At 45.4% G+C, this 16,140-nt stretch overlaps 2 protein-coding genes across 2 annotated transcripts; one reads left to right on the forward strand and one right to left on the reverse strand.

The window, feature by feature from the left end:
• Positions 1-1,214: 1,214 nt before the first annotated feature.
• Positions 1,215-4,470, forward strand: LOC100285782 (uncharacterized). The gene is made up of 2 exons (NM_001158672.2): positions 1,215-2,701; positions 3,899-4,470. Exons 1-2 carry the CDS (start codon positions 1,447-1,449, stop codon positions 4,333-4,335), a joined length of 1,692 nt encoding a protein of 563 aa, NP_001152144.2. The 5' UTR covers positions 1,215-1,446; the 3' UTR covers positions 4,336-4,470.
• Positions 4,471-4,981: 511 nt separating this feature from the next.
• On the reverse strand, positions 4,982-10,142 carry LOC100384244 (uncharacterized). The gene is made up of 7 exons (NM_001362320.1): positions 8,780-10,142; positions 7,698-8,023; positions 7,416-7,600; positions 7,149-7,319; positions 6,604-6,804; positions 5,646-5,894; positions 4,982-5,556 (listed from the first exon to the last, which is right to left on the reverse strand). The coding sequence occupies exons 1-7, from the start codon at positions 9,985-9,987 to the stop codon at positions 5,113-5,115; spliced, it is 2,784 nt and encodes a 927-aa protein (NP_001349249.1). The 5' UTR covers positions 9,988-10,142; the 3' UTR covers positions 4,982-5,112.
• Between the last annotated feature and the right edge of the window lie 5,998 nt (positions 10,143-16,140).

A 16,140-nucleotide genomic window follows, 5' to 3' on the forward strand; every position in this document is an offset into this window, starting at 1 on the left:
CGTTTATGGAAATCCCAGGTATAAGACTTAGTCTCTGAATGGTGGATCAGGTATATAGTTATAGAGGGTGGAAACATGTGTGCATGCATGTTGGTTCATTTAGTCATATGTGATCATATACATGTTGTACGCTGCATATAACTTTAGCACTATCCTTGTCATTGTAAATGTTCATTTATTTATAGTATTGGTCATCTACACCGTAATTTTGTGAGAATATTATAAGAAAAAAATCGTGTGCTTTAATGGAGTTCCACCATTTTCATAATGTAATTAATTTTTTACACCGTAATTAATTTTTTACTTCCGAGTGAGCAAGTGTCCAGCATGTCATCCATTTTCAGAAGCTACTTTAGCAGTTTTGGACAGATGAACAGCAAGCACATTGAATCACACTGAACTGAAATCAACTAAAAATGAAATTAATTGACATGTGACCTAGAGCTCATGGAGATGCTCTTGGATCATTTGCAGCTTGGTTCAAAGTTCAATTGTAACCATGGCAGAACCATGCTTCAAGAAGAATTTAGACTCAAAACGCTATGGAATAACTCACTTTAATCAGAACTACTATCTAGAAACGAAGTGAACAAAAAAATCAACAACCCAGACTAACATGAAGACAAATTGATACATGATCTTATCGGCAAACTACTTGTCGTCCACCTGCAGAAACCTTGAACTAAAATGAAACATCCATCCAGGATTCAGAAGCATATGGTTCGCACTAATTGAACAAGAGCATGTACACCATTTCTGGACATATGAACAACAAGCATATTGAATCACACTCAACTAAAATAAAAGGTAGAGCCTGCAGTGGTTCCAGCACCAGATAAATTGGATCTGAGGGTAAAAATTCTAGGAAGATTGAAGCATGTACCTTGATAAAACAGTGCTAACAGAGATGTGCCGTGCATACAAATTTTTTACTTCCGTCGCAACGCACGGGCACATACCTATAAGTAGTAGAGATAGTAGAGATATCATGTAAAATACTGATGTGATACACTATTAAATGCGCAAGAAACCTACCATTGACAATAGCCTAGCCTCCGCCGCCGTGCCAAGCAGCCGGCGGGCTGCGACTGTCGCCATGCCGGTTTCAGCCCATTTAAAAATACGGCCCAAGTTTTAGCCTGTATGCATTGAGGCCCATTCTAGCGATCCATTGAAGGTTCCAGAGGCGTCCAGCTCCACCACAGTGATGCACCGCCGCACACGCCACACGGGCACGGCGCCTTCGTCTCCAACACGGCGACTAATTAACCCCACTGATTCCGACGACCGAGCTCCCCCACACTTTTTCCTGGCAAACCCTGCACGCCTCCGCAACCGCAACCGCGTCGTCGGCGTGCGCGATCCCGAGAGGCCCAGCCATCAGCTTCCTTGGCGGGGTGTGTATGCGCGTACGTCGGCCGTGACCAGATCGGCTGAGCCAAGGCCATGGCGGAACCGGCCCTCCTCCCGCCGGACCCCTTCGCGGACCTCCCCTTCCCCGAATTTCAGGCGCCCATCGACGGCGACAGCTTCGCGCTTGAGGACTTCGATCTGGAGGATCTGGACCTGGACGTGGACTTCGACCTCGACCTCTTCGGCTCGGACGGGCAACCCTCGCAACCGCCCCCGCTCGCGACCTCGTCCTCCTCGGCCGGGTCTCCGGTTGGAGGCTCGTCCTCTTCCGGTGCCGTCGGGGACGGCGGAGGGCTGAGGAATGAGGAGTCTTCGGAGTCGTCTTCGAGGAGCGCGAGCGGCACGGATGGCAGCGGCAAGGGGAAGGGGGAGGAGGACGAAGCGAAGCGGCGCGCGCGGCAGGTACGCAACCGCGAGAGCGCGCACCTGTCGCGGCAGAGGAAGAAGCAGTACGTGGAGGAGTTAGAGGGTAAGGTGAAGGCCATGCAGGCCACCATCGCCGACCTCTCCGCCAGGATCTCCTGCGTCACCGCCGAGAACGCCGCTCTCAAACAGCAGCTGGGTGGCGCTGCTGGGGCCGCGCCGCCGCCGATGCCGATGTACCCCACGATGTATTCTTTGCCGATGCCGTGGATGCACCCATCGTATCCCATGCGTGGATCGCAGGTGCCGCTCGTGCCAATTCCTCGGCTGAAACCCCCGCAGCCTGCATCTGCTGTAGCAGAGCCACCGGCCAAGAAGGCTAGGAAGACCAAGAAGGTTGCAAGTGTTAGTCTCCTGGGGTTGATTTGCGTTGCAATGCTTTGTGGGTGTTTGATTCCTGCAGTAAATCGGATGTATGACTCTGTTGATGCTGGAGAAGGTGCTGCATACGGTCCATCTCATCGTGGGAGGGTGCTGGCTGTTGAGGGGCCTCATGATAATGTTTCAGATGGTGTCGATCCAAAGCCGCCACAGCGTGCCAGTGAGACGCTTCCAGCACTGTTGTATCTACCAAAGAATGGGAAGCATGTCAAGATTAATGGGAATCTTGTTATTAAGTCGATTGTTGCTAGTGAGAAAGCTTCATTGCAGATGTCTGGCAATGATGGGAAGCGTCCTCAAAACCAAGAGGAGGAGACTAGACTGGCAATTCCTGGCTATGTGACTCCATTGAAAGCTGGAGAGGTTATGGAATCAACCGAAGGAATGATGAACAATGAACTGTTGGCGTTAGCTCCTGCAGATGGAAGCATGTATAGGGAGGAGGATGGATTGCTGCCACAGTGGTTTAGTGAAGCAATGTCTGGTAAGACTATGAATTTTGCATACTTTGCAGTTTAATATTTTGTTGTGTTTCTAATGACCTACATACATATTGCTATGATGCTTTCTGTAGTAATTTCTACTACTAGTGAGAAATAAATAAGATCTGAAGATCAGTCACTAGTAAGTGCTAAGCAAGTGAAATGAGAGGTTGATGTGGCTGGACAGAACATATAGGCATATATGTGCTTGTACTGTATATCTTTTCTGGGGCGCTAGAGCAAAAAATCCTTTTGAGTTTGTAGGCCACCTAGAAATTAGCTACTCCCTCTGTCCTGAAATAAGTCATCTTGCATTTCGACGAGTTAAATCATCTCAACTTTGACCAAATATGTATAATAAAATATTAATATTTGTGATACCGAAAGTATCATTGTGTTTATTACGTCATATATTTTCATAGTAAACTTATTTGGATTTGGAGATACAGTTTTTTTATACTAATTTGTATATAATCCTAGTCAAGTTTTGGATTGGTTGACTTCTCGATATGTGAGATGAAGGCATATTTTGGGACATTGGCAGTACCATCATACCATGTGGATTGTCGGTAGGTCAGGCTGATAGTTGTCGCTGTTTAAGTTAATTGCATTGGTGTGTTAACATGCATGCAAACTGTGCATATGTGATGTTGCTACACTCATAGTGATGATACAGGTGTTTCTGGATAATTCAGTTGTAGTTTAATTATACAAGCCTTGTTTGTTAAAAGGGTTGTATGCTATCTGTCATGTACGGCCACACATACGCCAGGCCTAGGAGAGCCCGCGATGTGCGCCGAGCTGAGCAGGCAGCAAAGGCACATGCGCAGCAGGTGAGTGGCTAGGATGGAAAGTAGCCATCTGATTGATTGCGCATGCAGCAAACATAGAAGGCTACCGCCTGATTGATTGTGCATGCAGCAAACATAGAAGGAGATTGGCTAGGAGAGAAAGTAGCTAGCTGATTAGTATCCTTCCTATTTTGATTAGATCTTCAATCAGGGAGAACCTTCTCCATTTGTGTAAGCCGCCGGCTATATATAGCCATGTAGGGTGGCACTTGGGAATCAATCAAGAATTACCTATCTTAGTGTTTTCTTAGTATAATTTTATCCATTTGTATCTATTGAGTTACTGTTCTAACTATGGGTGTTATTCCTTTGTTGACCGATGTGCGTTGCTCATCCACTCATTTTCAGGCCCCCTGCTGAGCTCAGGAATGTGCACTGAAGTTTTCCAGTTCGATGTGTCCCCATCATCTGCTCATCCAAATGGCATCATTCCTGTCTATTCCAATGCCATGTCAAACTCGTCACAGAACTTCACTCAAGATCTTCCCCCTGCTCGTGTTCGCACGGTCAAGAACAGAAGGATTTCGTACTCCGAGGCCATTCCTCTGAGAGGTTCAACATCCAACGACACTGAGCACCTCAAGAGCTTTGGCAGTACGAAGCCTGTTTCGTCAGTGGTCGTCTCTGTGCTGGCTGATCCCAGAGAGGCTGGCGATGGGGATGGTGAGGGAAGGATCTCTTCAAAATCATTGTCCCGCATCTTAGTTGTCGTTCTTATAGATAGTGTTAAGTATGTTACGTACTCTTGTGTCCTGCCGTTCAAAAGCCATAGCCCTCACCTTTAGGTCTGGGTTTTGGACGTGAGTTGATAAAGCTGACCTATACATTTTATAGCAGAAGAGGTGTAAGACAGCTGCCTTTGTTCATTTATTCAAGTTTTGTGTGCTCCATGATGTATTTTGGCCTTGTGAACTTTGATGATGTCGCAGGGCTTTTCGTAGTCATCCGCAGAGTATGGGCCAACCGGCCTGATCGTCCGAAAAATTCGACCCCACGGTCCCCACCAGCCCAATGATTTTTTAAATCCAAAACTGACCTAAAAACCAGCCCATGGCTTTGTATTAGGAGAGAGAATTTCTAGTTATAATCCAATTCGTGAATCCAAATCTCAGTTCCACGTGCAACTAAATAATAGAATTTAGGAAAACAAAATTTAGTATAGGAAAACAAAATTTAGTAAAGCTGATTAGATTCCACGTGCAACCAAATAATAGAATTTAGGAAAACAAAATTTAGTAAAGCTGATTCTAATCCCCCGCTGACTACGCATGTTGCCTGTCCTTTCATGATTTCGGACGTTGCCTGTCCTTTCATGATATTGATGGCTTTCTTCACGTCTAATGCTTTGGACGAATAAAATCTAGAAACGAACCAAAGAAATGATGTTTTGGTGTCATGTTCTTTCGAGGGAGAAGAAACAAACCCAAGACTACACAGAAATGGCCACGCCGATCAACTCCCTTCAATGTTTGTACAAAGAAATTGTTTACACGTAACAAGTACAACATCGTTAAATAAAGCTCGTGCTGATACCACGGCTGCACAATCTTAGCAACGGCTTACTATTGGCGTCGTCTCTTTATCCTCTCGAGGGCGCCCAGCTGCTCATTTCCTTGGGCACCTGAGCTTTCCTCGTTCTTCTCGGCAGCTCTCTTGCCGAGCTCACCAAATACCGCAGCAGGAACACTCTTCTCCGCAATTTGGACATCGGGTTCCTCGTCGTCACTCTCGTCGGGCAGCTCAATGTCCTCGTTGTTACCAGCCTGTTGCCTGCTGCTGTCTGCCTGCGCCTCTACTCCAGCACTGACAAAATTCATCGTCCTGTTAGCAGAGGCTGGGGCAGTTGGTGTTGCTGCTGGTGCAGTGGATGGTCCAGGAGCCAGTTGCCTTTCCAAGGCTGCCATCTCGTCCTCAGGGACGCCAGCACGTTTCAGAGTGTCAACGGCTTCGTCCAGGTTTAACCTATGATCCTTCTGCATCAAGTACTCCGGTAGTATGAAATGTGTCTGCACAACATTACAAGTCAGTGTTAATTTGTGATACAAGCGTTAATGTCAATGTCAAACTGTAAACTAAGTTGATAAGTGCGGCATACCTGACTACGGCTAGCAGCCACTGTCCGTTTGATACGAAGCATCTCCCTGAATGTGTCTTCGTTACCGTGCTGAATCTCAAAGTCATTCCACTTCTTCCAAAAGTCAGGATTATTTGGATCAGCATAGTTGGATGCATGCACATAGATGGCACGCGAACGATCAATTTCACCAAGGCTTCTCTCTAGTTCAGCGAACTTCATGCACATTGTCAGAACATCTTTGTCTGGGAGGCCAGATTCAATTGCTTGCTGCAAATGTGGCAACAAAGATAGCAGGGGAAGTCAGTACCAAACTATCAGTAACCAGCGAAAACGTCTGCAAATATTGAAGACACAACCAGGCTAAATCTGGAGTGTGGAGTGCACAATGAAATCAAGCATATATCATTCTAGATGGCCAATAGGAGCATAAAACACGTATTAATCATGTCGTTACTAATTAGTAAAATTGTACAAACAAGCTTAGCCAGCTCACATTTTCCATTTGCTAAAATGTTGTAGCAAAACTAGATCCTAAGATAAGAATGTCACACAGCTAGGCTATAAAAGAAGGGTAGACTCAGTGCCAGAGGCTCCTGTGTGAGTGCCGTCCGAGAAAGGGATAAACCGAGGCAAGCCTCCCCCGCAAATGTGGAGAGGCTGTTTCAAACTCGTTCCCGGTGACTCAGTGAGACAGCTCGCACCACAGCCAGGCTATCAATTAAAACAAACACAAAACAGCAATAAGAAGCGGGCTTGCTAAAGTGGGTATAGAAGCATCTATATTAATACATCCAGTTACATAGTAAAAAGGCAGCATTAAAGAGCTCAGATGTCAGATCCATATCAATTTCTTTCCTCCACTAAAATGATGCATTGAAACAAACTGGATCTCAAAACAAATGATATAATACAACAATTGCAGCCAAAAACCATAAGACATCAATCACAAACCCAAGGGAAAGGATAATACGCTTACCTCGTATATTTGTCTTGTCCTTGGAACACCAAAGAGTTCGGCAGCACGTGCTATATAGATTTCATACATGGCCATTTTTTCACTGCCAGGAACAGCTCTTACAGATTCATCATATACATTCATAGCACGTTTTGCAAGACCATAGTCCTCTTCCAGTTTTGCCCATTGTAAATATAGGGGCTTCTTTTCCTCTGGAGGAGCCTGATCAAGAGTAGTGTAAGTACAGAAGCAAGACGTTGAAAGTAACTTTCTCAAGAAATCGAAGTCACATGCAGGAAAGAAACAGGTAATATGCCTCAAATAAAACAAATCAGGCGCGAAGAATAATACGACATACTACAACAGGAACTGAGGGACACATGGGTTCGAAAGAAGGCACAAAATAAAGGGTAATTTGGAATAGAAAACTAGCCATGCTGCTTAAATTGTATTATTGATGAAGTATTTTTCATGGCATGCTCTTATGATGATGCTAAAAAGTAATGAATATGATTATGAGCAACATATTCTGCATTAAAAAAGAGCATGGGCAAAATTTGACATACCTGTTGGACAGCTTCATGGAAAAGTTCTCTTGCTCGTTCTAACTTGCTTCTCTTGTATCTATGTACAAACTTTGTAAGGTAGGTTACCCAAATGGCCTTAACATGGGGATACTTGAATATTTTCACGCCCCTTTCATACACTTTAAATGCATCTTCGAAATACTTGTGCTCCTGTTGTGAGAGAAACAGTAACAAACAGAATATTAAAAGATGCATTACAGGTCATATTTGAAACTAAAACATGCTGACTTTGGAGAAAGATCTTACCTCAAGAAGATATGCATAATTGAGAATTATCTGTGGAGTGGCAATTCGTAAATCCAGTATTCTCTCATAAACTACACGTGTAGAGTCTAAGGTTCCAAGGCTCTCCTCCAGATCAACATAAAAGCTCCACAGTTTCAAAGATTTGTGCACTTTCATTTGGACAGGCTCATCCCCCTCAGCAGCAGCTGCATCAATCATATTGTTAGCATGAATGTTTTGTAAAATACTAAAATACACAGGAAAATTAAAACGCCAACACGGATCTAACAGAATAAATTATACCCCGCCGCTTAACTTCAACAGAGGGCTCTGCTGTTGCTTGCCTCATCAGCTCAATAGCCTTGTCAAAATTGTTGTGGCGTAGCTCCATCTCTGCCCACTCACACCAGATACTGGCTAAGTGGTCAACTGCCTTATAATTCACTTGAGTAGCCCGTTTGAAGATATCTTCAGCACTATCTAGACGATTGTGTTTCTCGTACATCTTTGCAAATGCCACCCACAGAGTATGGGGCTTCCCGACTGCCTTCATCGGGTCTACAGTTTTCACGGCCTCAACATATGTCGCTACTTGCCTTGCAGGATCCTTTTCAAAGAGTTTCACCCTCCTGCACATATTGTTGCATTGTTAGCCAAATCCATCACGTGAGAGAACGCAAAGGAAATGTTATTGTGCATTAGTAGCACACAACATGTTTGCATCTCACGACATCACTTATTTAAAGGAGATCTGAGCATAGACTTGCCATCACTATAGAATCAGTAATTTGCCCAGCTATAGAGAAAAATGTGCAAACACTTACAACCATGTGTCCATGCCTTAAGATACCCAATTAACTCATACAAATGCACTCTGTTCGAAATTATTGTTCACTTTAGCTTTGCCTTTAAGTCAAAATTCTCTAAATTTGACCTACTACTTAGAAAATATATCAACTCCAATTTCAAATACATGTACTGTCAAGACTTATTGCGTGGAGATTTGAATTGAACTAAATTGACTTGGCGCGATGCTAAAGTGAAATATAATTTGGGAACTGCAGGAGTAGATTTTACAGCATACATACTTGTTTCGAAAACAGAGAGCACAATGTCACAAGTTTTGCAGTGCTAGTAACTCTGTGGAGTGGGTTGATTGGTTCATCACAAATTTTCCAACAAAAAATGATGTAGTAACCTACAATCCAGAATATTGATACCCTGGCATGTCCAAAGTTCTCACAAACAACTACGAATGATTTTCTTTCTTTCTTCCTTTTTTTTGGTGGGGGAGGGGGCCATGCATTCGAAGGGTACATCCAAGTGATAATTAATCTGCCGAGACAACACGATCAATAAAGTTCAGGTGTTATAGCAAACCTCACCTGTGCCACTCCTCCACATTGTGTGGATTCTGTCGCAACAGCACGCTGCTAAGAAGCTCTGGTCTGCGATCCAACAGCCGCTCAAACCTTGCCATCCTCAAATCAGTATCATCTTCGTCGTTCAACCAGAATCCATCGAGGAATTTCTTCGATAAATTATCGATCCCGCTCTTCTTGCCCCCTCCCTCGTTCACATCCTCAGCCCCTTCTTCCTCAGCAGCCTCGAGCTTTGCCGCAAGCATACTCTGCTCAAACTGTGTATATGCCTCAAATACCACGCTGAACTCCTTGACGGTAACCACTGAAGAAACACCCTCCTCGAATACATCCCTAGCTTTTTCAAAAAGGCCTCTCCTAACATAGTAATCAGCCAGTGAGGTCCACAGCTTGCCGACCTCATCGGTGAACTTGCGTATCCCACCACGCAGTATGGCGTCTACCTTGAGGCCGGCAACCTCATCAGCATGTTTGGTGAGGATATCGCAGAGCTCGAGCCAGAGCTGGTGCCTTGTTTTCCCCTTGACGGAGCGGAACCCATCGTCGTTGAGCACGGAAGCTAGACGGTTAGCAGCCTCCTGCCAGTGGTTGGTGGATACAAGGAAGTTGATGAAGTCCTCGGCGTGGGAGGGGTCGAATTGGAGATATCGGCGGAAGACTCGGAGCGACGTCTCTACGGGGCAGGCCGGGAGCGAAGCGAGGCGAAGGTACAGCGGCCAGATGCGGTCGTGCTGCGTGACGGGGAGCGCGCGGAGGGCGCGGTCGAAGGCGCGGCGCGCGCGCGTGAGCAGGCGCTGGTCGAGGAGTGAGGTGAGGTAGAGGACCCAGACGCGCGGCATCTTGTGCATGGTGGCTAGCGCCCGCTCGAAGGTGTTGTTGAGGGAGGAGTAGGCGGGGTGATCGATGGGGTGCGGGCGCGCGTGGTCGAGGCGGTCGCGGAGGTAGGCGTGCCAGAGCTTGTAGCTCCCCGGGAGCGCCTTGAGCGCGCGCTCGTAGATGACGGCGCGCTTGGCGAACGGCGCGGCGGCGCGGGCCACGAGGTAGCGCCACCACCCCTTGAGCTTGAAGGGCTCGCGCAGGATCTCCTCCTCGTAGGCCAGGTCGTCCTCCGACGGGTACAGGTCCGGCGAGATCCCGACGTCCGGGGACGGCGCGGCTTTCGCCGACGCCGAAGCCGACGCCACGGCAACCGGACCCGAGGTTGACGGCATCCTGGCGCGGGGATTGGCTGAGCCTAGCTAGGATTTAAGAGCCCGGCCTGGCATGGTAGCAGGCGACGGGGTAGGTCGCGCGGGGAAGACCGGCAGCTGGGCGGCGATTGGCGGCGCGGCGTCCTCGACGCGATGGGGCGAGCGGCTGCAGCCTGCAGATAGGTGGGCCGTGGGCGTCTCGCAGGCGACGGGAGGACAGGATAGAGGTAGGTTCTGCGGACCAGGCCCAAGCGGCGGCCTCGGCGATTTTGACACGCCGCGGGCAAGGTCAAGGAGACGGCAGTCCGTGGGCCGGTCTGATGGGTGGTCGGGTGGGGGAGGCCGGAGGCGTCCGAGTTGAAATTAGACGAGGCCCGAGACCAGCGCGGGCGGTCGGGTGGTATTGGGCTCTTTTCAATACTTCCGGCCGGCGTACTCTTTTTCTATTTCAAATTATATATACCAGGTCACTAGGAATTGCTACTGGCAAACAAAGTCAAATGCAAATTAGGCGTCTGATTTCCACATCAAATTAGGCGTCTCATTCATCCATTAGCCATCAAACAAATACCAACACAAAAACAAGGCAATTTAAATGCATGTAGAAGATCTAAGATAAATTTTCAATAAGGCAACCAATGTCGCAATGCAATTATGTAGCAAAGCATCCATGATCTTTCTTATGGCGTCTTCAACATCAAGAGCTAGCACAAACTCCGAGACAATGAATGTGGAGGAGAGAAAATTTGTGGCAAGTAGCCCTAAACATCGTGCTATGAGAGAGAGGTGCATTCTGAAATGCATGCCAACCTCTTGTGTTTTACATTAGTCAACGGTTAAAAAAGGTGATCAAGCTACCTCTAAGCTAAACCATTGAAGACACCATGTACAGTGACAGTGCATGGTCAATATTACTGTCTTTGAGGTACTCTAGAATTCATTCAAACCAACACCCAACTAATTTAATAAAATTAGGATGCTTCATGTTGCCAATGACATCAATTCTATCAAACTTTCGACGCTCTACCTGGTCTCAATATATAGAACTTTTCCCACTGCCTTTTGCTCATTCCAAGTCATTCCCTTTAAATATCATGGTACTTAACTTATTTTTTGTCTTTGCGGATGGCACCATTGCCAACTCTCTCGTCCTTAGGTTAGGTCCAACAAAGATAGATATCGACTACTAGCTCGTGATCGATACCAATCACGACACCTTCAACGTAGGTCGATTTGACCATATTATGTTGTAATTTAGTCAATATGTTTAGATTTAATATAGGTTAAAAGATTTGCAAAAAGCCAAAAAAAAGCAAAGAGGTGCAAATGTGGTCCAAAATGTTAAACTAGAATAAAGCAATCATATATACTTAAAATTACTTTCAGTTGGTTTAAATTCAAATAATTTTTGCACGTCTATCAAAATTTGCAAACTAGTTACATTCCTACACTTTATATTTGCTTTCGTTTGTGTTGGCATCAATCACTAAAAAGGGAGATTGAAAGGGAAATGGACTTAAACATTTCCTATAATCGATTTTGGTGTTTGACAGCCATCACAAACCTTATGGACTAACTAGTTTGCCTAGTTGATCATTTCTCAGGTGCATAAGCTCATCTACAACTATTCTAAGTCGACTGTCCGGAATACCGTAGATTATTTCGGATATGAGAAGCTTTTTAGAAAAACACCTATGCGCGGACCATCCGGGCCCTTGCGACGAACCGTCCGCGACACCAGGGTGACAAGAACACTGCAAAAACACAAGTTAACACTACGGACCGTCCGAAGGAGAAAGTGAGCATCGTCCGAAACCAAGCACGGACCGTCCAGCCTTAGGCGCGGACCGTCCGGTCGTTGTAAAACCAGAAAAACCCGAAGGTGATGGGTTCGGTAAAATTCATTTTTAGCGCCCTCGTGGACCATCCACGACTGCTTTATCTGACATCTGACGATACATTAAATGCACTATAGCCGTTGATGTAGCTATTACTGCTGACCGTTGCGATTTCAGTCGTTTATGTGCAGGGGCGGACCATCCGGACCAGGGGCGCAGACCGTCTGCGGTCGATAGAAAAGGAGCAACGGATAGGAAGTGGTTGAAGGCTATAAATACAACACCAATCACCTCCATTCACTACAAGCAAGCAATCCACTCATACACATTCAATACAAGAGCTAGCAATCTATTCTAAGACACATTCAAAGCTTCCAATCTCTCCAAGTTCCATATTTGAGACAAGTGATCATTAGTGATTAGTGACTTGAGAGAGAGTGACTCATGTTTCATTTGTTGTTTTTGTTGATTAGTTTTCTTAATCGTGCTTTATTCATCTCTCTAAACTCTCTAAGTGTTTTGTAAAGCTTGTGTAGCATCCCAAAAATTCAAATCTTGAAATTTTCTCAAACTTGCTCAAAATTCAAAATGAATTTCAAATTTCATTTTAAAATATTTGTTTGCGAGTTGATATCAGCAAATAAAATATAGTGGTCTATATTTTCTCCAAAATCCTCCTCAAAATATCCTACAAATATTTCCCCAGTGATCCCCCTCAAATTCTTTCCAGAAATACTGCCCAGATATTTCCCCAGTAACCCCCTCAATTTCTTTCCAGAAATACTGTCCAAATATTCCATCGATATATCTCCAAGTATTTTCCTCTTGAGAAATACCTTCCGAATCATTTTTAAAGTCCCCACAAATATTTTCTTCATAACTTTTCTCATGCTCATACGTATACGTATGCCTCCGGTGTCATACGGTGAGCTCTACAAGCTAATTACACTCATATAAGACAAATCCATGCTAATCTCCCACTAATCCTCTCATCCTCCCACTAATCCTCTCATCCCTCCCCCTAATCCCCCAACCATGGCTATAAATAGAGGGACAAGGGCCTCCTCTCATCCCACCCCAAGCCATTTCATGGCAACTCTCACCTCCCCACACACACGCCCACTCCCACTCCACCTCCCACACAAGCACACACTAGCACAAGGATCGTTCGTCCACCTGTTCTTAGTTTGTTCGTTCGTTCGTCCGATCGTTCATGGTTCGATCGTCCGTTTGTCCGATCGTTCGATCGTTTGTCTGTTCGTCCGTTTGTTCGTCCAAATAATCTTTTTTTCCTGCCGTTATGCTGCCGAAATTCTGATCGTTCGTTCGTTCGATCATTCGATCGTTCATCGTTCGTTCATAGTTCCTATTCATCGTTCATCATTCGTTCATCGTCATTATTCATCGTTCATCGTTCGTTCATACGACTATTCACCATGACTATCTATCGTTACTATTCACCATTACTATTCATCGTTACTATTTACCGACACTATTCATCATCGTTACTATTCATCGATGATACCTATAATTACTTTTTTGTCGTCACTATTCATCGTTACTATTCATCGATCATCTGATCACCCCAAATTTCAACTACTCATCCATCATGCTGTCCAGTCCACCTAAGACCAGCCAGACCCATATTCCAGTCATACGAACTCCGGTGACTGTGATTTTCCTTCCAGTAGGGAACTTCCCATCTGGTCACCCATCCCAGATTTCTCCAAGTTGAGCACGCTTAACTTTGGGATTCTTTCAAGCCAGACTTCCAAAAAGAAAGGCGAACTATGTTTGCATGGATACGTCTTCAATCCTATAAAACCTGGCCCAAGATACCACAGCCCCCTTGGACCAGAACACCACAGCATTCCAGCTATTTGGGTCCCGCCTTACTGTTGTCTGATGTGACACAGTAGGTAGGAACAGTTTCCACCAACATAAACCTCTGCCCAAGAAAAGCCCAAAAATAATTCCTCGCACCCCGCTCAAAAATACATTTGTATTTTTGATTTTCCAAATATCTCTAAATATTCAAATTCTAGACTATTCCTTTCCTTTTCTTTTTCTCCCTATGATTATAAAATCCAAAACTCCTCCATCCAAACTCAGATTTCAGTCATTCTTGTTTCTAAAATTCTTGTCAAACTATTCCCTATCCAACCATGTCATCCCTTAAGCATGGTTCATATTCCAAAAAACTCCCAGAATACTCTTGTCTCATATTCTGCCTATAACTCTCCTGTTCATACTAAGTCAGATGACTCATTCGTCACTATTCTCACCAATGGTGAACTTCACACCACATACACCCAGCTATAAATACACCCATCCACCATCTCCCTCTCCACACACACTCAACACCCTCAGCCAAGGCAAACACCCCACCCACTCAGTTACTCCGCTCTGCTGGCTACACACATAGTGTCGCTTCGTCTCCAGTCCACCCCCTGGTAAGCACCTCCGCTCCACCACTAGTAGTATCTCAACACCACATGACACAGATTCTACTCAAGACTCTACCCATCCATATATCACTGTTCTGACCACTATACTAAATATTTGTTGGTATACTTGCTGGTTTGTATGTTTGCTTGTTCATGTCGCATAGTTATCGGAGCCTTTGTGCCGTCTCGTGGAGGACAGATCTGCAAGTCTACGCCAGGCAGTGGAGCTAGAAGCCAGTTCCGCGAGCTCCCCTTCCCCCTTCGCCGGATAAGCACGACAAGCTCACTGGATCCCTTTGATGCATAAATTACCTATGATTTTTCAACCACAACCCTCAGCCTGTTATTTTATGCACGATATGATTTTGAGACAAGTTATTATGGCCGCCCAGCCGCTTGCCGCAATCAATCCCTGATATATTTGTTACAAATAATTTGAGGAAAGGTGTGAGTTTTCAAAAGAAAATGCTTTTCAAAATGTGTATGATGAAGGGTTTTCACCCTTATCACCTTTGAGTAGGGATGATCAGGGACTCCCTGGTTTAGGGGAGGGCCTAAGGTGATGGCTCAGCTGGTTTAGGCGTGAGCAGAAGGATTATCCCCTCATATAAGGACCGGTTTGTCATCCTTCACTACCTGTACTCATGATAAGTACAACCACTAGAGACTGTGTGGGCAGTCACTCAATCTGAACTCGTACGGTTCAAACCCCAGGGTTATGAAGACTGGGGAGCACCGGGAGGATAAGGAGGGGGAATGTTTTGTCTAGTTTGGACATGGCAGTGGCCTGACTCCTTTCGGTATAACCATTAAGGTGGGGACGTGCGAGGAAAGAAAGAGATTCGGCATTCGGGTCTCACGATGGTGAGATCGCAGAAACCGGACTAGTGGGTAAAGTGTACACCTCTGCGCAGAGTTCAAACCTATTCGAATAGTCTGTGTCCATAGGAATGGACGAGTCTGGTATGGTATGGAAATTAATGTTTTGTTTTCCAAAAAAAAGGGTGCGTTTGAGAAAAATGGTTTTTAAAAGGTCCGGCGGTTGAGCCGTGAGCTATGGTGGACGGAAAGTCCAGTAGCTGTTTTTGAAAATGAAAACCAGTGGGAAACTGCTGAGATACCTGGATGGTTTAGTCCAGGGGATTTTGTTCTATACCGAAAAACTTCCTGCTCCTTGGGGAGAGGATGCGCTTTGCAAAATACAAAATGTTTTTCAAAACAACCATGCATAAAATATTGCTGTTTCTGCAAAATATCCTGAGCTCCACATATTCCATGCATTACATCTGATTTCCCCATTCCGCGGGTGAAGGTGGGCTGCTGAGTACATTTGTACTCACCCTTGCTTATTTGTTGTTTTTCAGAAAAAGGAGATCGGGTAAGAGTTACAATTGTTCCCAACCCTGCCTGTGGCTGTTGGACCGCTGATTTGCTTCGTTGCGTATATCGGGCTGCTTCAGCCCCACTCTGATGATATGTCCCGAGTTGTGGACCAACTCTTAAAGTTGATCGCAGCTTTATAGGTTTGTCTCGTTTAAGCAGATCTAGAACTATCTGATGTATAAATGTGTTTACTAGCCTCCTGGGACTAGTAATTGTATCACATTTGAGTCCCAGAGGATCTGGGGCGCTTCAGCTTGCAAGAGACACCTATTTGTGTGGTGATCCTTACGGGGTCTTAGTGACCCGTGAGATTGAGAAAAAGCACTCGACCGGTCTGAGTGACCGATTGAGAGAGGGAAAGGGTTGGAATAGACCTGACCTTTGTGGCCTCCTCAACGAGGACTAGGTTCTTTGGAACCGGACCTCGGTAAACAAATCATTGTGTTCATTTGCATTGATCTCTACTTGATTTATTTCCCCTTCTTTGCTCTCTCTAAAAAGTTCCC

The sequence above is a fragment of the Zea mays genome, chromosome 2, assembly GCF_902167145.1.
Source record: "Zea mays cultivar B73 chromosome 2, Zm-B73-REFERENCE-NAM-5.0, whole genome shotgun sequence".
Classification (NCBI taxonomy): Eukaryota; Viridiplantae; Streptophyta; class Magnoliopsida; order Poales; family Poaceae; genus Zea; species Zea mays.